A 27,054-nucleotide genomic window follows, 5' to 3' on the forward strand; every position below is an offset into this window, starting at 1 on the left:
ATGCAGGTAGGAGTTTCGGGAAAGGATGATAGGTCATTATCCTTGAAGGAAGTATACGGAGAGAAATTAGGATCATTTCTTGAAGCAAAGGAGAGTCTATATAAGGCTTGGAATCGATTAGAACCTCCAGAAAAATTGTGGAAGGCTTTACAACAGGAGAAGGAAAGCTATCTAGGTCAATTGGTTTCTTCTGGATTAAGGTTTTCTGAAGAAGTTCAAAATGAGGTGGATTGGCGGAACATGTTGGATTTACTTCAGAAAAGTGAGCTATCTTTTGAGTATCCGTTTTCGCTCCCATTTAAATTGGAGTCTCAATCTAATTTAGACTTTCCAAGCTCTGATAACAGTCCATTGGTGTGTAACCAATTCTCACCAAAGTGGGGAATTCATGCAGGAAGGGCTGCAAAAACTAAAATAGATGGGAGGAGAGTCAGTGAAAAGTCCTCAAAGAAAGTTCTCTTTGAAATGGATGAAAAACAATGGCGATTTGCTGGATATGAGGTCGTTCTATTATCTATTGACTTTGTAAGACGTAATATTGGAGAACTGAGGCTCCAGATTACTAGGTTAGAAGAAAGTAAGATGAAGATGGATCGTCTGGAGGAGCAATATAGGACAAACTCTGGAGTAAATAGAAAAAGTGGGTCAGGAATACAAAGTAAATCCACTAATACAGCTGATGAAAAAAACGAACCTTATCATTTTTCCAGGCTCTGTACAGAACAGGGAATGGCTTACGAGAAGTTTCAAAGCCTTCACTCTAAGCTTACAAGAGATTGTGATAACTTGATTTCCGTTTACAGATCATTAATGATGTTTTCTGAGATGGTTAGAATCAAATTTGGTATCGATTCTTCCACAGAGTATATGATTTGTACCTTGTTAAGCAGATTCGACTCAGGTGGAATGGGTTTTTTTACTTCTCAAGACATTCATCCTCTTGAAACTAGATATAGAGTATTACTACTTCTGGAAAGTTGGTCCAAGTCTGATTTACTAACTTGTAAATACTCTACATGGGATCACGGAAAACTCAGAATTAAGCCAGGAGGAGCTCCAAGAATAGTACCAGAGTTGTCCAACTCTAAAATACTCAAGGACGAGCCGGAATTCAGATCCTGGGTTCATAGGCAAATTCATATCATCTACTCCAACCTGGCCTTTAAGCTTCAAAGACTGGTACTGTTTATCCCTCCTGGCTGGCTTCAATATCTTCCCGGGGAAATTGATCTTAGAGATATGTTGGATCTAAGAAATAAATCCTGGTCCTATAGTAGTCGTAACATTGGATTGGGTATTCATAAAGAGTTTCTATCAGAGGGAGTTAAGAAAACTTTTGGGAAGAATCCACAATATCTTCTAGAGTTTACTCTGGAGTCCATTTCTATTCTCGAAAACCTTAGGAACTTATTGGATCTAGGTTTTTGGGGAGACTCTAACTATCTAAAAGCCACTGAAAACCAAACTAATGGCCGTGATCTTCTTAATAGGCTTCTTAAACTTATGTCAGCAATGGAAAGACTTGATCTGGCCATTAGAAGAGATATATCACAAACTTCTTTAAAATCGGTACCCCCTACATTTCACATTAATTTATCCTCCTATTGTGTGGAAACGTCTTCTACAGATAAGTCTTCATCATTCATTACGGGTACTCAAACCAAGCTTGATGGTCACGTTTATACTTTTACTGATAGTAATTGCATTGTTAACAATACTGCCAACCTAATTCCAAGTTCCAATTCATCCCAAGGAGAATCTAAAAAGCAACTAGGACATATCAACAGAAGGCAACTACTATATACCAATGAATTTGTTAGGGATTCAATCGAAGAAAGACTTCTGGCTTTACCAAACCTAAATTCTTACTGGATGCTCGAGTCCCAGATATTTCACATATTGATCAAGACCTTAATGTCCGTTAACGTTAGCCCTGTGGATCCCAGCTTTGGGATTAAAGGAACTGGCTTAGCTTCTATTGGTCTTCACCAATACTCTCCCTTTATCTCCAGATGTGTCGTATTCATTGGATATATGTTGGAAAATGGAATCCTTGTAGACGAAGATCTTGAATATTTGGATAAAGTTACGATAACCAGGACTAATGTAATACCGACAAGTTTGGATACTTATTCCTTGTATTTGGCATCCTCTATATGGACATGTTATGAGAATTTCCTCTCTATTAGAAATTTGAGATCAGTTTCTGGCCCTAATCTGGAGTCTGAACGCAAATATCCTAAGGGAGAAGGATCAGCACTGGCCAAGGTCAGGGATCCGGATTATTTAAGTATCCAGGAGTTATTATTCTCTATGTTGGACCTTATTCTGAAAGATCTCCCTCGCTTTATTAAGTTCCAAACTGTTTCAGGCTTGGAGGAAGAGCTTACAAACTCCTCACAGTCCTTAAGTACTGCTTACTTCTCTATTTCCCAACCTAATGATCAAAGACCCACCAACGGGACTTCTGAGGTCGTTATAACCAAGGAAGCTCCAAAGCAAACTAGCTCTAATATCAGATCAAGATTCCATAGCAATAGTAGAGAGCTTTTGAGGAAGATTACTAATACCAAGGACGTAAAAGGCGGAGGAGTCCCTGCTGATAAGTCCTCTACTGAAAATAAAGACGATGACCTGGATGAGGATTTTACTCACTTGAATAGATTCTACAAGATCAACTCATTTCTGACTCAAATTCAAGGAAAAAGGGCAAATATTAGTTCCAGCATAGGATCCATTATTTCCCAGCCAATCTTGAGACAAGCTGAACAGCTTTGGAGAAGTCCAGATTGGATGATTTCTCTAGGGGATGGTGGCTCCAAAGCCATAAGGAATAGGAGTAGCAGAGATGATAATTTAAGTGATCAGTTTTGGAGAGTTTTTGGAATCTCTTTAACAACTAGTTCAAGGTCGGAAAGGGTTTACTCAGAGATACTGGTGAGAAGATTAAGTACTTTATCTTTTAGATCAAGAATTCTCTGTCTTTGTCAAAGCTTCTTTAGACTTGGAGCTCCAGGAATCCTAAGAAGACTTCTACAGATTGTGAGCAGAATGAACACGTGTATGGTTTTGGAAGGAGAAGAGGTTCTGTCATTAGTAGCGAGAAGAGCAGCAAATATGGCTCAGATCGGTCCAGATAAAAGGCTTTGGACTCGGTATTGCAATTACTGTATATTAAGATCCAATGAGTTAAGGATTAGGGAGTTGTTTGAGATCCCGATGCAAATGTTGAAGCTCCCAGCAACTCACTACGTTGAGTTAAAGCTTAGACTCAATTCTAGGGATCTAAGAGAGAGCGAGGAGAAAGAGAGAATGGAAAGACTGGCTCGTCAAGAAATTCAAGGATGTTTAGAGACATTTATTCACTCATTTAAGTTTTTGGAGGATGCATACATTTCAGAAACCATCACGGGTTGGAGCAGAGTTATGTATGAAGGAGCGAGTTTGACAGCAGGAGGAGGGAGTATAAGTTTGGTTAGGGATTACGTACTAATAACAGTGAGATTGCTTGAGGTTTATGTACCATACTATATGGAGGAGTTAATGAACTCAGAGTATTGGGATCTTTTAATGATTTCAAAATCCCAGTTTGAAGATCTAGTTTCTAGTATAATTGCAATAGACAAGTATATGGTGATCTTGAGGAATTGGTTGGAGTTCAACTTGGATTCCTTTAAGATTCAGAGCAGAATAATAGATGGTCAGATGATTTATAATCAAGTCAATAGTGGTGGGAATGATTTCAATTCTCAGATAGAATTAAAGTTGCAAGAAATGATGAGGAGACGATATATGAATGATCATTTGCAACAGGTAACTTTGTTCAGTTTGTTTTCTCCTCAGTTCATATTGCTAATCCAGAATAGAATTAATAATATCGAGTACCTAGTGTATAAGGTTTATCAGAGCAACAAAGATTCAGGAACAAAAGTTTGGACTAAAGGGATTAATGCTCCAGATATTTACACGTCATCAATAATGATTGATATAGGAACAATTGTAAATACAGGAGTAGAGTCTCTAGCTGAATGGTTGATTTTTCCTCTTGAGGATGAGCAGTCTCTAACACTTTGTTTGTCTCCAATTATGAAGTTTTATAGGGACTTAACAGGATTTATTGTAAAAACAATAAAGAGGGAGCTTGGGTGCAGCAAGTATGAGGTGGTAGACTCTTATATGCAATACATCCTGGAGATTCTTTCGGTACTTTGTAAAAACGGAGTTGGGATGAATGGGGGGAGTTCAATTGGAAGCTCAGTGATTCAAGAGCTTAAGAACCTCTTGAAGATCCACAAGATCCCAAATTTGATTCGAAAGATCGCTTCTTTTTCTTCAAACGATTGCAATACCGGTGCATGTAATATCGGTATTAGTAATATTATGAATAATAATAACAATATGGTGTATTCTTCTTCGAGTATCGGAGTAGGCGGTACTATTAGTGGGAATGGAGACGTTTCTTTTGGTGTTGGATCTGGAAATAAATCGGGTAATGGGAGCTGGAATAGAAGCAAATGTAAAATGGCAGAGGGAGGTGGATGGGTACCGGAAAGTATGTTGGCAGAAAAGTTTGAAAAGGGGAGTATTTTCTTCAGCATTTTGAGTTTATGCTTAAGGCCGGAAGAAGAGAGAGAGTTTGAGGAGGGGACGGCAAGAGGAGTTGGTGGGAGTACTGAGATGGAAGGGAGGAGGAGGTTCAAGAAGAGCACTAGAGATGGTACCAACGTTCTAGGGGAGAATTACTCAAGTGTGGCTAGGAAGAGCGATAGCTACAGAGAGACCGGTACTTATATGAACGTTACAGGTGTTTCCAATGTTAGTGTTAGCCATATAAACTATGTTGATACACAGGATCTGAAGTTTTTGGTTTCAATCCACAACTTATTCTTCTTTAAGAGCATCATTTTCGAGACCTGCTCCAAGTTTTTCAGCTTGTTCTTTGGAGACTGCACTTTTCCTGCACAAGACCAAGACCAAGATCAGGGTCAATACCATGATCAGAGGTACCTAGCTCAAAATCAGAATCTGGAAAAAACGGTCTCCCCGTCTTCTGCAAGCGACCGAAGAGGAAGAAGCAGCTCCTTTTTGTCTGGTTCAGCATCACATCATGTGGGTAGTCAGCAAGGAGGTCAGTGTGGGAGACAGCAATACAAACTGGCTGATGAGGTTCTTGTGAAAATGAAGAAAATGTTGGAGTTCCTGAGGAGTTATGGAGCAATGGACAATGATGAGAATAAGTTGTTGGCATCAGAGACCACGGCTGAGCTAAATCGTCTCTTATTTTCTCAAAGTGCCAGTTCTCTGATCTCAGATTCAAAGTCTCTGAGCCGTCATAGAGAGTTATTCCTTAACCTAATAGGAGAATGCATTCAAAGTATTGACTCCTTGGTACTTTACATTTTCAGGATGTATTGTATTAAAACAATATCACGCACTTTTGGCCAGGAGTTCTATTTAAGAATCTACGGTACCGGGTTATTAAATGAAATTCAAGATCATACTACTAGTAACAATAATAATAAAGGAAGCTATTCATACACCTCGTCATACGAGGAGGAGACAGCTCTTAGCTTAGAAAACTTGATTCCAGGGTTGAATTCGTGCTTTAGGGACTTTCTGTCTCAGTGCCCCAATCAAGACAGATCTGGAAACCTTGATCAAGACGAAGAACAGACTAGCGAGATTTTTCCTCTAATGTTATCCAACGGAATTTCAACACAAAAACACATCGAGAATGAGTTTAACAAAGAGTACATGAGATCTTTAGAGCTTCTTTGGCTCACTCATATATTTGAATTGTCTCTAAGTAAAACTGGCTCACAGTCATCCTATACCGATAAGATCTCACCGCTTTTTGAATACGATTTCGAGATTCTAGACGAGTTAAGGCGAAGCTCAAATGTGAGTGATATCCAATCTTCCTCCTCTTCTATTTCCAAGGAATCCAGGCAAGTTATTATGATTCCTGACATAGTCCTCTACTTTATCACCCAACTCCTCCCTAATCAGAAACTTATCCAACACAAGATCTTCAAAGATTTAACCTTGATCTCAAACTTAAGCACTGAAGATATCAGTCTGGTTCCACAAAAAGAAAAAAACCCTAGCCAAAACTCCTCCAACTCTAAAAACAAACTTAAAACAAAAAATAAAGCTATTATTAATGAAAGTACCCGGTACCGATTAAATCAAGATCTAGATCTTGATCAAGAAAACGCGCGTTCTCCTTCTAACACCAGTAATTTAGAAAAAATACAGGGTGAAATGGGCGAATCCAGTAGGAGTATTGGTTCATTTCTGAATATGGGAGGAAGTATTCCTGGTGGTTTTGATTTTTCTATGATCTCAAAACAGCTTTCCAAGGGCCCTCCTCAACTTGTTACTAAGATTATAAAGAATTCAAATTCTGGACAGAAAAAGATTAAGAAGTTTATTAGTAGGAATTTATATTAATTTAATGTTTATATATTTTTTCAGTTTAAATTGTTCTACGTTATTTTCTTTCTCTTTTCTAATGATCAAATTTATTAATCAATCCTAGATCTAATTGTCATGGGTAACGTATGCATCAAGATCTATTGCAACACAATTATTAATTGCATATAGCAATCTTGATCTCAAGATCTCTATACTTGAGTATTTTGGTAAAGATAATCTAAATCCGCAGGTTGTTGCAATAGGAAGTCTATTATCTTGTATGGTATCAGGGTTATCATAGTTTATTGAGAATTTCCAGTCGCTACAGTTGTTATTAACTTGAGGAAGTCTGCTCCTACCTGAGACAAATCTAAGAAGTTTTTGAAGCTGTTCATTATTGAAAGTCTCAAGTACCTGAAATAGTTGCTCTTTAAGCTCTGGATGCGGAGAAACCGTGTGATTCTTAAGTGTTGCTAGATCTATTTTTGACTCTCCACATATTAAATATTCAATCTTTTGATAATTAAATAGCATTCTCATCCTTCCTAATGGAATAATGGTACCGAACCCTTTGAGTATGTTAGTCATTATATTAGTGTCATCCAACATCCTACACCTTTCTGCTAGCTGAACAAATAAATGAAGATTCTTCAAAGTGACTCCCACACTCGAATCCATTTCTCCTCCGTCTATATTAAGTAGAGACGTGATATTTCCGTTCATATTTTCTATTTGGAATGTTAAACCTTCTATTTCTGGGATGTTTGCCGCTCCTTCTCTTTCTTCTCTATTTGTAATTCTTTGCTTTGTGTTCAAGCTTTCGTTTTCTATGTACTTGAGTGAGTTAAGCATCTCATAGGCTATACAGTCTGCGTCAACCAGATCTTTAAGGGAGAGAGGAAGTCCTGAGAATTTCTTCCAGATCAAAGGATTTAGATTAATGTTCATAGCACTTTTGGTTGTAACGCAAATCCCCATTAATCTCCCCAAACACTCATACATCTCTCCAATAATCTCTCTCATCTCCTTATCTTTTGGCCATTCCCATGGGTCAAGCTTATGCATTATTCCCAGATTCTCCTCCACCACGTTTGGATGTGAAGCTTCCTGATGAGTAGTAATAGGAGTAGGGTTCGTGTTATTGATTGACTCAGCATTATTAAGTTCTTCTGGAATTGAACCTATGGATACTGGTGTAGAGTTTGAAGATGGTGATGATGATAGCGAATTGGACGGGGAGGATAAAGATATTTCCTCCAAAGCGTACCTGCTCTCAGTCCTTCTTAGTCGAACTGTGTCTTCCTCTTCAGATTCTAATAAAACTCCTCCTTCCACTCCTTCCCCTGCTTCTCTTTCTCCTTCTCTGGTATTCTCAGTTTCAACTTCATCAACATTCTTATTTTCCTTATCCATTCCTCCTCTCCTGAGGAATGATTGAATCTTGCTTTCTATAGTATAAGTAAGTATTTTAGAATTCCCTGAGTAACTGTGGTTACATCTCAAGGAAGGAATCTTGCTAACAATAGCCTTAAAGATTTGGTAACCAGCTCTTTGAATCACAAATCCGCCCTCTTCTTGTATCCCAGACTCATAGTCTTCAGGATTCTCAATGCCAAAATAAGATCCAGACAATAAACTATTTCTACTGTAGTAGTCCCTCTTGAACTTGGAAAGTAAAGATTCCGACTGAAAATCTTCTCCTGTCCCTTTACCAGATCCAAAAAGCAAAAACTCCTCACAAATATATAATGAATTTATTGTCTTATAATTAGAATATATGGAATTAATTGAAACAGTATCTTGGTTATGACCAATTGAATGAAGAGCATTGGCACAGGGAGTGAATAATCCATAATATTGGTTCTCACCTGCCATTACCATTTGATTTGTGGTAAAACCTCCAGCAACTCCATTTACATAACCAACACCGCCTGCTGCTGCTGCTGCTCCTCCTCCTCCACCATTCTTAACTGTAGTCTTATCTATATTATCATTATTCTTGCTCATTATTTCATTGGAAATCCAAGAAAGAAACTCCTGAAATGGTCCTCCAAAGTCGGTACTGCCTTCTCCTCTAAATACTATAAGGAATGGCCTTTCAGTGATCCGTAACTTCTCTGGAAGCATTTGTAGAATCTGTCTTGTGGATTGTGAAAGAAGGGAATACTTTAAAGGGTTTCCTCCTGTAACTGCTAGATTCCTATTCAAATGAACAGTTAATCCATTATTTGCAGTAGAATTTCCATTTCCATCCCTCTTTTTTGAATCTATTAACCTCTTAACTATGTCATTCCAAAGGGAATTAACCAAATTTAGCTTGTAATACGGCTTTAATAACAAATAAGAACTTATTGGAATTGGAATATCATACGGTCCCACGTGAATTAAATACCTTGGAGAAGAATATATATTGTAATATGATCCCCAACTTCCAAGCAACTTACTTGATTGCAATAGTAATAATGGATTTGTCATAATAAGATCTTGAGACATATTTTGTTCGGTACCCATATCTTTATTTTCATTCTGTCTCAAGATCTTATTTTTTAAAATTCCATTTTTTTGAGAATAATAATTATTGAATGCTTCAAAGTTGGTTTTATCAGATTGAATTTTGGTTAATTTCCAGAAAAGATCACCAAAGTAGTTGTTTGAGAAATAAAACGGACAAGATATTCTCAAAAAGTCTTCTTGTTCATAATTTAATGTTGGTGAGTTAAAGACGCCAGAAATCATAGGAATCGTGAACCTGGAGATATCGTTAAACTTATTCAGGAGCAAAATTCTTCCAGATAGAAATTGTTTAATTATATCTACATACCAAAATAACGACTGTAATCTTAATTTGATTTGATTCTTACCACCATTTGAACTGTTGTTTAATTGTATCTTTGTAAATACGTCAAGAGAAGTTGTATAGATAGGAAGAATATTAGCTAAAAGAATCTCAATAACTTTAAAAGGAAATTCTTCTTCACTATAGTATAAATTGTTCAAATCAATTAAAGAAGGTTCACAGTTTTCACAATTATTGATTTTGAATTCGTCCTTTTCAAACTTTGAATAATAAAAATCTTCATAGTTTGGATCTTGGCATAAATCCGTCTCAAGATCATGATGATCACCAATCAGTTTAACTTGGTCGTCTCTATTAAAGCAATACTTCAAAACTACAAAAGCAAATAAGTTTTTGATTGAATTTGAGACAAATCGAATCATATCCAAAGAATCTGAATGAGAAATCTTGGTTCTACTCCATATATTGGAATCGTATTTGGGAATCATCTTTGATATATCCAAAGATTTTATTCCAAGAAGAGTCATAGATCTACTTCTAAGCTCGTCATCTTTGATCAAATTTTCCTCGATATCTCTTTCAAATTCTGCCTTGTCAGTAAAGTTTATTTGTCTCAAAAGTTCAAATAAGACCACTTTGTATATTTGTTGATCACACAATTCTATGTTCAAAAGCTGAATTAGCTTCTGATCTATAATAGTTTGGCAGTGCTGATGCATTTTACATAAGATTTTCATATCAAGAGAAACTACCGGTCTTGCCAGTAGCAGGAAATCCAAAAGTTGCTGCTCTTCTCCAATTATACCTGGATTTAAATGATTTTGACTTCTCCTTTCAGACAAGAGGGATTTCTTATATTTGTTATAAAGACTTTTATCAAAAAGATCCAAATTGGGTATCCATTCAATCCAAGAATTGCATGATATATAGTCTAGATTGTTATCATAGTCATTGTTTACCAGAGAAAGAAGCTTTCTTATGTTATGAATCCAAATAAATCTTTCATGCTCTACAGTCCAGTAGGGATAGTACCCGTAATATCTGTCTATTGCCTCCTCCATCTCTAATAGCTCCCAGCAAGATTTCACCATTTGCTCTTGAAGAAGTCTTTCATCAGTTTCTTGCATATCCCAAGAGTTCTGATCACTTTCAAGGTTTTCTCTCGATTCAGAACATTTAATCCCTGCGTTTTTAGGGAAAGTAATTTCTATATTTCTCAATCCATGAATCTCGTCTCCTCCTCCCATTGAACACTTTACCGTTAATAGTTGAGCTATATACTTGTAGGTTACATGGATAATATCTAGCAACTCTTTAATGTTTCTTACCAGAGAAAGACCATTGTATATCTCTTCCATCACTTCTTGAGTGATTAAAACCTTGTTTGAAGCTGTAACAACTGCTCCAAAAACCCCTCCTACTCCCAGAGATGAATTTAAGTGGCTTGATCTATTTGGAGATCTCAAATTCCCAAGACGATTTGGTATTTGTAATTCTGGCCCTGAACTCTGTATTTCAGCGGAAATGTTGACCATATTTCCTCTATGATGATGGTGATTACTACTATTATTAGTAGTATTAATCCTATACCCGGAATGAATCCCCGAAATCGCTCCCAATGGTGGAGAGTTTGATGATGAATTGATGGATGAAGAAGGATCTGGGGATGAAGAAGAATTAACAGAGGGCGGAGACACTCCTTGTTGGTCATATCCAAAATGATTACTTGAAGATCCACTCTGTGAAACCGATACCGGTTGAGTATAATGGTAGTAGTTAATACTATTCACGTTATATAGAAAGTCATCAGTTGGTCTTCCTGTATCAGGCTTTCTATTAATGGACATATTTACAATACTGTTAGAGGATAAGCCTGCAGAAGCAGAGACTGAACCAGAGTGGCATTTGATTGACCTGATCCACCTATAAAAGAGGTACTGAATGATGTGTATATTAACTATTTTCTTATCATAGATTCTGGCTGCAAAGTAGTCTTTATAAGAAACATTCTTTGGTTTATGTTTCAAACTGTCTTTTACTCCCTCAAGATCTTTAAGATAAGAGCTCTTGTTCTGGAGAACTCCTCCAATCTCCAAGGATTCTATAGAAATATAAATCTCAGAATTATCCGTTTCTGAGCTGGTAGGAGAATAAAGATCAACCATGGCCACAATTTGGCAATCGGAAAAGAGTCCTGGCCAAGGGTACTGGTAAGGAGGAAGTAAATTGGATTTGTTTTGTATATTCATATTAATAAATGACTTTTGTGACTCCTTCTCTGTATCAATCTTCTGACTATTACAAACTGAGAAACAGTAAAGTTTTTCGTACTGTTGCGTGAATTCTGCGATATCCTCCTTTTCTCCATGGAAGGAGATGTTTGGAGGAGATGGGATCATTGCCCATTCAAGCATCTTAGATCCTGCCGTTCCAGATGAAGGTCCAGATCCAGAAGTAGTACCAGGTTGGTCAACTAGACCCATATCCACGCCATTCTCAGATTGAACTGTTCCTCCCTGACTTCTATCTCTCTCTAAAAACTTCTTGAAGACTGTTCTATAAAGGGAGCCAGCAAATTGGTCGTGGTTATTCAAGATGTAGGGATTAACTCCCTTGAAAGAGAGAAGCTGAATAATATCTAGATGACCAAAAGCTACAGCAAAGTGGTAACTTGTGTTTCCAAGTCTATCTTGAATATTAACATCCGAGTCGTAAACTGCCATTAGAATGTATGCTATTCTGGCATTTCCACTCATTATAGAGGCCATTAATCCTGTTTGGAAGAGGGAATAGCCCTTAAACTCTCCCAGCACTGTTCCTGATCTTTCCCTTTGTATATTCATTTTTCTGTTTTCCGTTTGAATTAGATACCTAACCTGATGATTATAAGGACGGGGATTAAGATTGGAAATGGAAGAGGAAGAAGATGAGAATGAGGAATAATTGGTGTTAGTAGCATTGGAATTGACAGGAACGCCTGAATCTTCTCTTTCTCTGCCTTCAATAACCATCCCGTAACAACCAATGTATAAAGATAAATTATTGTCAGTGTCCAGAAGATTCAAAGATCTGTTATCAACGTGGACAAACTTCAGAAGATATTGAACAATATGCTCATTTCCAATCCAACAAGCGAGCCAAAAAGGAGTCTCATGCATAACAACTTTCTGGCTTCTCTTCTCTGAAAATACTTTCAGAGATGAAAGTGAAGTTGAAGAGAGGCCACTAGAAGAGCCAAATTCATGTAGATCAGTCTCATCTAGGGTGCTCATTGAAAAGAAGGTATTGAGTAAATCCCACCTTAAAGCCTGTTCTTGCATTGAAAAGAACTCCCTGGGATCTGGAAACATTACATAATCGTAAATATTACTAAGAAGGCTTCTGATAGTCATCTTAGAACTTGAAATGCATTTTGGAATACAGTTGAGAATATTGTTGTAAAGATCTTCAGTTATTAATACCTTGAATAGAAAATCTTTCTTCTCTAAATCAATCAAGTACTTTGCGTATTTTGCAATCAAATGACTCATTACCAACACATCATTCTGCAAAATTGTCATCACAAAGAGAGTTCTAAGGATCCAAATCATCTTTTCTGACAGGCTCTGACTAAATTCACTTTGCTCGCTAATTTCCTCTAAGTATCCACCCACTGCAGGAGATAAACTTTGAGGGAAACTCTCCAAACTCAACGACAAGTTTCCACAAATCTTTTTATAAAACTCAGTAAAGTTAAAAGAAAAGCTGTACTGACCATTCTTGAAGAAAATTAAGGCTGGTATACTTGGCTGAAATTCTATCGTAATTTGATCATATAATCCATATTTAGGTATTGATACCTTTTGAGATCTTGAATCTAAAAATTCGCTAGAGTCCAAATTCTCAATAATAATCTCGTGGTTTGTTGGGATTTTGTATTCTTTATAGAGTTTGCTGATTTCAAATGGTAATGGAGGGAGGGAAGGAACTATAAATCTTCCATCATTTAACCAAACAAATCTATACATACCATCCAACCAGTCTATTCCAACTCCAAATGTTTGAGATAACCCGTCCCCATGACCACTGGAACTGAGTAACTCGTTACGTCTTTGGACTTTGAATGTAATGCTGAAAGATTTACAAGGATCCAGAGACTTGAATAGCCTTGATTTAATACTAATTTCTCCATTATCATTTAAATAGCATTCGTCATCATTATTATTTTGGATTTGAATGTCATCCTCAGACCTATTTACCGTCCAAACTGTATTTCCTGGCAAAATCCAATTCTTCCAGTTTTTGAATAGAGCTGGGCTATAGAGATCTCTAGTTGTATTACTACTGCTACAAAAACTAACTCCACTTGGTATGTTTGGATACATGTACCCAATAACACATAGGCCTTTCTTCTTGCACTTAAGTTCTAATCTTGGAGTCGAGCTTTCAATTGAAATCTGGTCCAAGCTACCTCCCTTCCTTGAGGGAGCCCGAATCTTAAGCATTGTCAAACTGACACTAGAATAGTCACTTTTTGCTCCTCCGCTGCTACTAGCTTTCTGTTCTTGTATCTTAAATCTATGCTTGAACTCGGTTGGAATCCACTTGACAGAGCCATTCTCAAGTTGGTCTTTGCCCTGAGATTCGGAATTTTCTGATATTATTGGGAGGTAATTGATTTTGGAGATGATTTGAGTATAAGGAATGAAGATATCTGTAAGACAACTGTTTAGTTGAACGTCACAGTATATTAAGGAGGCAACACCAGATTGTGTCTCTAAGTCTGCTGATTCTAAGAAGTGTGATATAGACGAAGGATTCGGCGAAATGGGAACTGAAGATCTTGTGAAAGCTTCTTTGTTGCTCTCCAAGTAAATTATTGGAAGAATAAATCTAGCTTGAGGAGGAAGACCGGTAATTGCAACGGGGGTACCATTTACTTCCAAGATCAAAAGACGATTCTGGAATACCATGACAACATCAAGCCATTTCTGTTTGCTCCTACCTTGTATAGAAAAGCTGGAGGTGGCTCTTATTCTTGTCAAGCTTTGAGAAATCGCTTCTCCTCCAAAATTTAGGCATTTATCATCATAATAGGAATACAAAATACTTCCGAGATATCCACTATACTGGCTCAGAAGCTCACTCTTAATGTTTGTATCTCTTTTTTTTGGTTTAAGCTTCTGGAATAGCTCACCTTGAATCCAGCTAGTGTAAAATGATGAGATTTCTATTTCACTCAGCTGCTTCTCGAAAACAATCCCTCCAACCAAGATAAGCTTGATAGGGTGGATGCCGTTACTTGCCACAGATTCTGATAGCTTGTTCAGGCGGAAGAGGGCCTTTACACTACTTGAATGCAAACCATTGACATAAAGTAAGTTATCGGATCTTAAACAGTAAGACAAACTTTTCTGTCCAGAGTTTAGAATTACCCTGAACTCATTCTTATTAATATTCAACCTCTCCTCAAGTTGAATTTCACCATTCTCAAAGGAGTGTTTTACTACCTCTTTCAGTTGAATATCCTTCTGACCAATTTCATATCCTCCATATTCATAAATTAAGCCATTTATCCCATTGTTATTAATACTATATAAAATTCTCGGTACCTTATGATTTCTTTCATAATCAAACTCAAGTTTTAGAGGTTTAAGCTTAAATCCAATAAATCCTGAATTTCTTTTATGCAGTTTGCTTAGTTGAAGGTTAACAGTACTTTGATTAGGATACAGATATCCATTACTTGCCAAATTCCTTCTTTTGCTCTTTTCAATCAAATCATTTTCCAGGGAGTTTCCATAGTTAATTCTCAAAACTGAATGATACTCCTGGAAAATAGGGTTTTCTCCAAGACTCAACAACAAGCTTTTAGGGTTAATATAGTTTAAGGTATTTTGAATATATTTCCAAGGGAAAAGAGTATTTGGTTTGATATTGTCATTAAATATCTCGTCGTAGATTTCATTTCTAAACAGTTTACTTCCTGATAAAGATCTCATCTTATTGATTTCATTATTTGATACTATTGCAGTATCACTGGTACTTAACATTAGGTGGTTAGAAATTGAAATAAAGCTCAAATATCTGTTAAAGAATGACAGAATATGAGGAAGAGGCAATAGAGTGTATTCGTCCGAAGAATCCAAGATACACCTTGCTGAACATGCCATGAAGTGACAAACTAGCGTGGTGTTAATTTTTTGTCTGTTGATCGGCTTGTAATCTTCAGCAGAAGTAAAGTAATCCCATCCAAGTTGAGTAATTGGTACTTTTCCAAGAATGAGCTCTCTGAACACTGGAAGGTTATTAACGTTAACAAGAGGATTTTCTCCATCAAAGTTGACTTTACTCTCATATAAAGATAATATACATGAGACACAATAACATATAGAATCAAGTATTCCTTGACTTTGGTCAATAATTTCTCTTGCTCGATCACGATCATACTCTTGATCTTGAATCTTTTTGTATTTATCCAAACCCGATACCATATTTCTATGATTAGTAATCCAGTAAGTCATTCTACAAGAGTCAATTGCAAGTTTTGTTGGGATATGAACTCCATTTGTTATTAGAGAAAAGAGGAAGTTCCATGTTAATCTATTCACAATCGATGATCTTATAAAGCTTGGACATAATGGATGCCTAATGAATTGATCCATCAACCAATGAGCTACATATACAGAAGGAGATAGGGAAGAATATTTGAGCTGTTTAGAATGATTTCCAGAGGCAGACTGACTGTTACTGGCCTCCTTGATTCTAATTGAGTAGATCTGAATCAAAGAACCAACCAAATGGAATATTATCTCTGTTTTTAAGAAATTGGTGATGATCCTTTGCATCTGATTCTTCTTCATGGCAAGTTGGCACATCATTTGATCTGTATTTTGATTCATTTCTACATCCAAATCTAAATGACAAGATGTAATGTATATAAGCCTCTGCCATGAATAAAGTTTGTCAGTTAATGCACTTTCACTGTCGATTCTATTAAGAATTTTCCTTGTAGAATCTTTAATTGAGATTTCAGAAGTGTTATGAATATCGTTATATATAGATCTCTTAAACATAAGCCAGTAATCAGGAGAGGGAGAGAGGTGATTATTATCATCCATATTTTGGTGAGCCGCAGGAAATACGAAATCCTCCCTACCTCTGATGATAAAGTAGGTACAGATTCTCATAATTCGTATAATTTGGTAAAATCTCTCGGAAATTATTTCTTTGTTAGCTCGTATAACTGATTGCTCTGGTTCTTGTTGTTCCTCTGGACCTTGTTTAACATCTTGGAAAAGTAACTTATTAATATGATCAGGTATAATTCCACAAATATTACATAAGGTATCAATAGCTGAGATCTTAATGGACCAAGTTGCTGTAGTCCCATTAGACTTTAACACAAGCTTCTTTGCTGTTATTGGATTGGAACCTTCTAGATTGAAAATTCTCTGGTTCATACTTAACTTTCCATAAATAGAGTTATCCAAATGTCTGATAGCTTTAATAGCTGGAGACAGACTGGGATGATTGTCTCTGGTGACAAATCCTTGTCTCAAGATCCATTTCCAAAGGGTATTGCAGTCTTTAGTAAGTAGGATAGTTCTCATTTGTATTTCTGGCAAGTCGTAAAATCTATTAGAAGATGAAAACTCGTTTTTATCTTGAAGTGAATCTGAAGGGAAATTCTGCTCACATTCAACACCTGTACTAGTAATAATGTCATAAAGGCTTTTCTCATCCTTTGTTTCAATAGGTTTAAACTTGTATTGGTTTTTTTCACCTTGGGAGTTTCTATCTTTTGAATAGAATATGTTAAAAAGTTGGAGTTTTCTATTTTCTTTTGAGGATTTTAGTCTTTGACTATTTTCTCCGCAAGAATATAGGGAAAAGTTTCCAATTAGAGAAAAGAATCCAAAAAGGATGTCTTTCATTTTTTCTGAAAGCTTTGGACCATCGTTTCCAGGACAAAACTCCAAGATCACTCTGGAAATCAAGGAAACTACTAGGGAGGATCTTGAAATTAAAACAGAAAGTGAGTCAAGAAGATGTTTCTGAAGCTCTAAGATCTTCCCTCCTTTGTTTTCAAGTTCATTTGATATACAAATTTTAAGATTCTCAGTTCCCAGCAAAAAGTAAAGCTGGTGGATGAGCTTCACTTTAAAAAGTTGATAGAATCCTTCCAAGATGAGCTCCAAGTGTGAAAGTTTGAGACCAAAAAGAGATGAATAACAAAGAACCCCACTATCTATGCTGCTGCTTAGCCAAGGAAGATCCCCATAGGTAATGTTCGAGCATCTTCTTCTGAGTAAAAGGTCTCTTTCAAAGTGTGTTTTTGGACTTTCTTTAAAACTTAAGGAGTCTGGGTGTATTATAGGTAAGGTCATCCCTGGTTCATCCTGCTCCTCTAAGGGATTAAGATCTACTCCAAAGATTGTACATATTGAGCACAAGAGCAACGTCTTCTCGATAAGGGAATCAAGTAACTGTGAAGTTTTATCGAAATCCAGACGATCAGAAAGAATAGACAACTCCAGAGAATCTAAATTTTCATCATCTGAAGTTTTGACAGAAAAGAAAGTCTCGAGGTGCATCTCAAAGTCCGAGCTGATTGACAAAATGCTTTTTTGAATAGACTTTACCAGATTATCCTTCAAGCCAGAAAGTAGAGCATGACTGGAAACTAAGATTTCCTGGAAAAGCTTGATATTCTGAATAAAGATCAGAAAGCTGATATTAAATAATTGCTTCTTATTGTTTAGATCCAAGTCTTTCAGAGCTAAGTTGTGGGTTGAGGGAGAAACTGAAGATGAAGACGAGGATCCTAAAGCCAGTTGCTGAATCTGTTCTTGAGTTACAACTCTTCCACTATGTATTGACTCAAACCAAGTGCTGCTTCTTCTTCTATATCTGGTTGAAAATGGAAGTCCTTCATATAGAATGGTAAGTGGATCTAGGATCACAAATATAACAGAAAGACGTGTATCTTCCGAGATCTGAGCTAGTTCGTTAAATTGAACCTCTAGAACACTTCCAATGCTTTCTCCTCCAATGAAAATCTCAGACCTCAAAATAGACCCAGAAGAGTTTGAGCTTACTCCATATCTTATATCAATCACTGTTCCTTCTGCATATGGAATTTCTAAAGCGAACATGTTCTCTGGTAGTTGGTACACATTAGAATTGGATGTAGTTGAAGAAGATGATGTGGGAGGCTGTGGACGAAGGCCAACAACGTCATTTCGTTGAAAAACCTCCTCCAAAGACATTGTAAGTACATTCGAAGGGGCAACGGTTATTCCAAACCTTCCAATTCCAAGAACTCTAAAGGAAAGAATATTGGGTGGCACAGATAACCCCGTAGATTGAAGACCTCTGAAGGTTAAAGGTGCCCTACAAATTACGATCCCACCTCCCATTGATGCTTGGTCACATTGAACAATCCTTCCATCAATGTTCACATTGAAGTTCTCATTTGGGAGCGCTCCAATAAAGGTTGAAGAGTGAGGATGGTTTCTGAAACTGGAAGGGACATCATTACCTCCACCATTGCCTACTATGGGATGTAGATCCCCTTCTCTATTTGAAGCGAGCCCAGTTCCTGAATTTAGTGATCCAGATCCTGATTCTGCAATTGAGTTCTGGTGTATGGGAGTATTTCTTGATTTAGATTCTACATCTTGATTTTCCGAGTTGTAACTAATGAGCTCACTGGATATGCATTTCAAAAAAGATCTTGGGAATAAGTGAAGATCTGGCAAGGTAACTGAAAAGTTGCGAATATTTTCTGAGGGTTCTTGATTATTCTGGGCAATTTCGTTGATTTGAAGGATCCATTCTTGGTTTTCTTGAAGGTTTAGTGCATTAAAATGAGCTTCATTTGACTTGTTTGTAATTTTTCGAAAGCCTTCTTTTTGATTAATACCTAAAGTTAGATCTTTTAAAGTACATTGCCTGATACACTCCGTGAGCAAAACTGAGATCTTGCCTTCAATCTTCGAGTTTCTAGTCCATAAATCTTTCAGTGTATGTTTCTCACCATTATGCAGTTTTAAGAACTTTATTAATATTGAATAGGAAATATCTCCTGAATTCTGATTAATTCTTAAAAGCCCATTTTCCTTCTTCTCTTGGGAATATTCTGTCTCAGCTCTTCTAAGCTTTGCTGAGTAACATGTTAATTGTATTGAGTAAATTAGAATGTTCAGAATATCTTCAACATACAGTTCAAGCTCTTCGCTGAGCTCATCATTTATGTTAAATCCTTCTTCAACTTTGCTATTGGAACCTTTTATTGACTGAAGCTCCCGGATCTTTTCTGAAATGGATGTTAGGACGCTAAAAGTGTAAGATATTACTCTCTCTTTAATAGTTTTCTCGCTCCCTTCTGACATTAAAGTAGTTAAAAGATACGTTTTAAACAATATCCATCCCCTCTTTTTCAATCTCGTAATGTAACTATTGTTGAGTATCATACTATTTATTCTGTTTAAACTGTTTAGCAGAATGATTGAGGAAGAGGAGGAGGGGGATGATGAAGAAGAGGATGATGAAAGCGACAGGGAGGGTACCAAATTGGATGATGGTAATAAAGATGGATTAACTTCTGACATGCTTGAATGAAAAAGATCAGCCTGCTCTTTGAATTCAGAGCCGTCCCCACTTTTATTATTCAAGATGAAACGATTTTCAATGTTGCTGTTGCTTCTGCTCATAAATCCTCCATATCCTCCAGAAATGCTTAAATAAACCTGATCAATTCTAATCTTCTTACTGTAAAGTCTAATAATGGTACATCCACACCCTTTATCTTCATCTATGTTAGTTATATCATGAACTGTATTATTCAGCCTCAAGAATCTCTGATCTTTTTCGAGATCTTTATTTGAATGTCTATTACATGTATGCAAGGGTACCAAGGATTCAAATATAAAACCGCCTTTAGAGTTATAGGCTGAGAAACTCTGATCTGAAGGTCTTAAACTTTCAAACAAGTCCATACTTCGAATTTGGAACTGGTAGTAGAACAACATTTGTCCATTTTCAGAAACCGGATCAAAACCACAGGTATATTCAGATTTAAATATAAATATATTAGAATTGGAGCCGTAGTTAATCCTGTAGAAGGACTCAAATTTGTGTTTATCAGCAAATATTGGGATGGAGTACATTGGTAGACTCGACAGTCTTTGAATGAATAGGAAGATACGAGTATTATTTTGATCTCCATTTGAACCTTGAATGATCTGCTCTATCTGATATCCTTGCTCTTGGAATATTCGAATCAGGCTCTTTTCGTCTTGAGATTTAATTTCAGCAATAATAAGCCCAGTTACAGTGTCTCCAAGTGTGATTTGGCTATCAAATGATGAACTTGACTCTGGGATTGGAAACGGTAGCATTTCCTTTTCTCTTACTTGCTCTTGAATAAAGGGAAAGATACAAGAGTTGATGTTCCTGAGTAATGAGATCTCATCATTACTCTTCTTAGAAACGATCATGAAGTACAGTATTACCAGTCTGAGTGATGAGTCAAACCATAGCTCATCATTTTCAGTGATGTTTTGGTGGAATTGCTTTGTTTGCAGGATCTTGTTGCTAAAGATTTGGGAAATCCATTCCTGTATGTTGTTAACTATTCCTCCCATATATCTAAGGGTTTCTCCAGAAAGAGGCCTTTTTTCTATGTCTACTGTAGAAAGAATCTGGGGTAAGCCTTCCATGGATGAAGAAGATTTCCGTCTTTTGTTCCTTTTTTCAAGACAAAGTTCCAGCAAAGACCTGAATTTAAAGTCGTAAATCATAACTAACTGAGCGAGACGAATATATAACCAACCTTCATATCTCAGGAATGAATGAAGAGATACCTTAAAGTATTTATGGCATGACGTAATCTTATAAATCTGTTCTAAAGTCATCAGCTTAAGGAAGGAGGAAAATATCTCAGTCTTAATAACCTTATTCATGTCCTGAATGTTTGCGGGTCCGTTCATTATGAAGTGAATATAGAGGTCCAAAACCTGACTTGAACTCATTTCACTATCTGATGCTTCTTCAAGATTAAGATCATAAACGTGATCTTGAAGATTATTGGGACCCAATGAATTCTCTTCTTTCCAATTTGAAGAACTTAAACTGCCTGGAAACAGAGAAGGATCCGAGTTGTTTCTATTTAGCCTTGAGGAAACGGAAATAGAGGATGAGGAAGAGTTTGGGATTCCAAAAGATCCCATTGAAGTTATTATCGGTTGTTCAAAGCTTTGCTGAGAAGATCTTCTTCTAATGCTTAAAAGCTGTTTCAGCATATCTATATGGTGACTGTTGCTGTTGAAAATAATATTAGTATCGGTAGCTCTTCTGTTCTTTTTCTTTCCATCTAGATTTACTCCATTCTTAGAATCTGGGTGACTGGATCCAGGAATATCATCCTGCTCAGACTTAGAAAAGACTACATCAAGATTTTCGCAGTCTTCGACCTGAGTGACTATGGAATTTCTGTACCTGTTACAAAGGTTGAATGGAACATTTTCAATAATCCATTTACATCTTGAAATTGTAGTTTCAATAAACTTCTCCTTGATCTTGGCTTGCTCTTGAAAGTCTATGTTCTCTTGTCCATTTGAGCTACTTTGCGCTTGCCAATTGGATAAAAGCTGGGAACAACATTTTTTTGAGATGCTCAATGACATCTCTAGTACTTTAATCTTGTTATTATCAAATGCGGAGATATTATCAACTCCAAAAAGATGCATTATTACAGAATAAACAGCTAACTGAAGGTTTCTGTACTTGGGATGGAAAGTCTTCCAATAACTCCCCAGTGATTGAATGCTTTCCAAGTCAGAGTTTATGATCTTCGTGATCAAATTCTGACTTTTAGATTCAGTTTTCCCGTCTGCTTTATTTTCATTCTCCTGATCTGATAAGATACTCAGTAAATTATCAATCCAATCAGATCTTGGATTCATTAGGTTTGAAAGTCTCAGGCTAAAATTGTCAAATCCTTTATATTCTAGCAAATTCTCAATCACGTTTCTGAAGATCAATGGATGTATACTAGCTGATAGCTGAATTAAACTTTTCTCTTTTATGGAGTTAAGTAGGTAATCTTTCAAGACAACTGAAATATCAATACTTGCCCAAACAAATAACTGGGACAATAGCCAGTTAAACTGTATGTGAGACTCTGCAACAGAATGCATGGAGTCCTGATTAAGAATTCCTCCTCTCAAAGTCAGAAGATCATGATCAAATAATTCTCTAGAGAAATCAGAGAACTTCTCGTTAAATTTCATCATTTCCCTTAGAATTCCAAGGTTTAAGGTAACCAAATTCTCATTAAGTAGATAAAATAGTTGTCTTTTAATTCTACCAACCACCACCGGATGTACATATTGGAGACTTTCAATGTTTTCTTCTGATCTTTTTAAGCAGCTCATCAACAGGTCTGAACAACATAAACTATAAGAAATCACATTCCCCAAAGCTTCTGTTACTCCGTACTTGAGCAGATGCCCAAACCAAATGATTTCTGAAGATGTATAAATACCGCTGTTGTCTTTGTATACACTTTGCATCACATTTTTGATAGTATCTTTAGAATATGAATCGGAATCGTTGAAACGTAACGACCTATCCTCTGGGCTCTTTGAATCCAGGAACCGGAAAGAATTGCCTTCGCCATATTTATAGTGATTGTGAGTTTCAAGCCAATCTTGCGAATGCCTCAATAAGAGATTCACAATTTGGTAAATTACTTCTCTCCAAAATATGATGTTTTTATCATTCTTCAAAAAATCCCGTGATGGTTTCAAATCCCTCAAGGCTTCAATTGGAAACCCATCTTCTTTAGTGTCTTCCTGATGACAGGCATTGTGATCTAATCTCTCTTCTATAGGGTGCTGATCTCGAGGAACTTTGACATCTTTAGCTTCCAGATTCATTGAACTACTCAGCCTCCTTATTCTCCCTTGGGCTCCGTGATCCCCAGTTAGTCCTCCTGCTCTCATTATAGGCGCTGAAGATTTAGATTGATCACACTGGTTGGTTTGATCGGATTCTTCAAGGGTTTCAAGAGCTTCTTTACTATTTAGTCCATAGTTTCTATCTTTTCTCTTAGAATGCTTAGCAAAGTGAAGCTCCTTCTCAAACCGATCAGCGATTAATTCAATGATGTTTGCTTGGGAAATCTTCATCCCATTTGTAACGAAGATATTGATCAGGATGTTTAATATAATCCTATTATCGCAATTGTTACGATATGTTGGAGTGTAGACACTCATAATTCGCTTACTGGTTTTGTTTTTAAAGCTATCATAGTACTTATACATCCAATCAAGTGTAGAGTAGTTTCGTTTCTCCGTCTCAATTTGGATCTTAATCCAGTCTGTCAAGTTTTTACTAAGAATGGATTCTTTTGAAAGCTTATGTTCAAACTGAGAGTTTTCATCTGATATCTCTACCTGATAGTTTTCTCTGGATGAGAAGTCGTTATTCCTTTTCAGCAACTCCCTAAGCAGAATAAAGAAACTTGAGTCAAATTCAGAATGTTGTCTGTTTCCATTGCTACAGTCTTGCCTGCTCTTTAATAGTCTGGTTACTATGAGACTAAAGATATTTGCTTCATCCAAGCACTTAATCAGGTCAAGAATTTCATTAACTTCGCTTCTTTTAGAGTTCATAATACACCTAATGAATTTCAAGACGTTTTCCAATGAAATGGAGTGGAAAATTGTTTTAATGACTTCATAGCTCATTTTGGATAATGCATTAATAGCAGTGATTCTGCATAGCCACTGGAATCCCTCCAGCTCGGGATGAAGAATTAAATCCATTAATCTTGAGATAACGTGAAAGCAGTTCTCTAAATTTGAAGAGATTTGGCCAATATTGAAATTTTCACCAGTAAAAGAGGAGTTACCTGGACTTTCTAATCCTTGGGTATACCGGACCATATATTCGTCCCGAGAAACAAAATCTCTAAGGATGAATACAAGATTCAAAACCAATTGAATATCAGACTGTATCTCAGAAACTTGAAGTTTTCCTTCATTCTTTCGTTCTTGACAAAACTTTGTAATAACATTAAGTTCATCGTTCAAGATTATAAGGAGCCTTGATAAGTCATCATTTCCCAAAATACTGTCCTTTTGACTTTGGTAGTGGTTTAAGTGGAGTTCAAAGATAGCCCTGGGATCTTTGCTAATCCTACCTCTCCATAAACTGGATAAAAATATCAACAAGCTACCAATTGAGGTTTTAATTCTGAAGTTGAGCTCGTTATTCTTCTCAATTGGAAGTTTATTTAAGTCTTTCTCTGAACTAGAGGTTTCCTTAGATATATAATCTATAATTCTGTTCCTCAATAGGATATCATTGACCAATTTTTTGGTCAGATTCTGAGAATTCTGGATCTCAAGAAAGATCTCATCAATCATGGTAACCTGGATCTTCAAAGTACTTGTCATTTCTTTACCAAATTTAAGAGTATGAATTATTTCGCCATTTACTAGAATAGAGAGACAGTTCTGGATAATCTTCTCTTCTTGGTTTTCAATATACGTTACAAGTTCCACCAAGTAGTCACCTACAAAAGACTTTTCTAACTGTTTGGTTGAGTTAAACTCCAACGAAGATGTAGCTTCGGAGCTATTTCCTACATGGTACGAGCCATTAATTTGCTTTGTTTCGTAAATATTTATCCGATTATCACAGAATTCCAACATAAGCAAGCTTCCTGGGAGCCTTGTTTCCCTTCCTCCCTTAGCACAAGTGTCAAACTTTCTAATACTTGAAACACATTCAATCTCTTTATGAGATTTTAAATCATTGATCATCTCCATACTGGAGAGGTCTTCCATTGAAATTTCGATTCTAGATCTAACAAGATCCTCCTGAATAACTTCATTGAAGATTCTTGAGTCTGAAATCAGGTGGAACTGGACAATATTACAGCCAAAAAGTGGGATACACTCGAATAATATGTGTTTAGAGAAAAGTTGTCCAAAGATCTCTTCACTTTCTCTCCAAGAGTTTGAGACCCTCTTGAGACTTCCTCCCTTCTTATCATTCTGAGAATCAAAAATCAAAAGATTAAAGCTGGATGCCAACAATAGGAACTGAAGTTTGCTCCAAATAAGCGAGTCAATCTCTAAAACAAACTGATCCCCTATTATTCCCTTAAGCCTGGTAAGCTCCTGAAGGATTTCCAACAGAAATGACATATTAGTTAACTTAATTATCACTCTCAGACACAAGTTCATGATTAAGTTCGTTTGCTCAATATTAAAATATTCACGGGAAATGTAGCCTAGGGTGCTTGAAAATACGTTTGCCAGCTTTGATGACTGGATCATTCTACCTCTTCGTCCAACTTGGCCTGAACCTGTACAGCTTCTTAAGAATTCACTTAAGTCCTGTACCATAGTTCTCAGCTCTGACCCAGAATCCTCTTTGAAGATCAGGCTGTACCTTTTCTCAAAAAAAACATCATCCAAGCTCTTACCAAAGTAAATCTCTTTCTCTTGCTCTCTATTCATTATTAACCCTCTGCTCTTGTATCTAAGTCCGTTCTTAAGGCTACTCGCATCTTCTCCTTTCATAGCATTCAAATCTCTAACTTGGGTCAAACTTAGAACAGATTCTCTTAACTTTAACAACGCAATTGGAAAATTGATTACTTCAGCATTGCTTAACTTGCCAGTCCCATATAGTCCTTTATTTTCTGACCTCACAATCACATTCTCCTCCAACAAAACTTCACTAATTCTCTTCATACTTGATGTCTCTTCAACACTACTTGCTCTACTTAAACTCAAAAACTGGTTCATTTGTTCCGCCAAATTCTTAATTATCTCCTTATCACATTCTACCATACTTCCATAGTGCCTCACCAAACTTTCTTTAAGCCATTCCCCGTAATCTTCGGAAACACTCCCAAAAGGGTCCATTTTTAACACCCTATTCTCATCCAAAACCACTTTACTATCCTCGTAGCCCACATTTCTCCCGTTAATTTGCATATTATTCCTTTCTTTTAACCTTTTAACCCTCTTGATTGAATTAGAAATCATTCTACTTACATACTCCTTTCTCCCTTCTGAGGACTCCACGCAAGAAAGCTGGCCTAACCCACCTAGTATATAACTTTCCGCCAATTCTGATGGCGAAACATCCAACTTCTTTAACTCCAAGAATATTTCCATAGGATTCACGCATCTTTCCCTCACTATCTTATCAAGATCGCTCTTTTGTATACTCATCTTTAAAGTTGTTTATGCTTTTTCACGTTTTGTCCTCTAAATTTCACCAATAATATTGCCTATTATCTCTTTTAATTTATTATGCCCTTGCATGCAATGCAAGCTTCAAAATTTTGCATGCAGTTTCCCCACACTTCTTCAATGCACACCCAAAAATATTACGTGTCAAATTTTTCTTAATTAGGGCCACTTTGATTCTTAACTCAAAGGCTTTGCATGTAATCGCCAACCGCTCCTACAATTTTTGTTTTTTAATTGACTGCCCTCAACCCTTTTGTATTATTTTACTAAGCCTCCTTTTCTTTGTCTGGCTATTCTCCTTTCCTTCTTTTTTCTTTACTTCTTTTCTTCTTTCCTTCTTTCTCTTTAATTTTCGGTCAGATAACTTTTTAGCCTTTCCTTTTCTTGCCTCCCTTCCCCTCACCCAATCTAAATATTTATTGCATGCACAGAAAGGCGGGAAATTTTGGAGTTATATTTAAATATTTAAGTTTGAAATTTGAAGAGAAAAATAAGCGAGAAGAAATGAAGAAATGACAAAGAATAACACGAGGAGGGAGAGAGAGAAGAATGTGGATTAGCTGTATATTGGACGGC

General features: G+C 36.6%; 2 protein-coding genes across 2 annotated transcripts; one reads left to right on the top strand and one right to left on the bottom strand.

Moving 5' to 3' along the window:
- Positions 1 to 6,453, top strand: ELE39_003516 (large uncharacterized low complexity; the record flags this gene model as incomplete). The annotated part of the gene is made up of 1 exon (XM_067346620.1): positions 1 to 6,453. One exon carries the CDS (start codon positions 1 to 3, stop codon positions 6,451 to 6,453), a length of 6,453 nt encoding a protein of 2,150 aa, XP_067200719.1.
- A 90-nt stretch (positions 6,454 to 6,543) lies between these two features.
- ELE39_003517 (ubiquitin ligase with a HECT domain at the C-terminus) lies at positions 6,544 to 26,457 on the bottom strand (the record flags this gene model as incomplete). The annotated part of the gene is made up of 1 exon (XM_067346621.1): positions 6,544 to 26,457. One exon carries the CDS (start codon positions 26,455 to 26,457, stop codon positions 6,544 to 6,546), a length of 19,914 nt encoding a protein of 6,637 aa, XP_067200720.1.
- Between the last annotated feature and the right edge of the window lie 597 nt (positions 26,458 to 27,054).

This window comes from Cryptosporidium sp. chipmunk genotype I, assembly GCF_004936735.1.
Source record: "Cryptosporidium sp. chipmunk genotype I strain 37763 chromosome Unknown contig_67, whole genome shotgun sequence".
In the NCBI taxonomy this organism is placed as follows: domain Eukaryota; phylum Apicomplexa; class Conoidasida; order Eucoccidiorida; family Cryptosporidiidae; genus Cryptosporidium; species Cryptosporidium sp. chipmunk genotype I.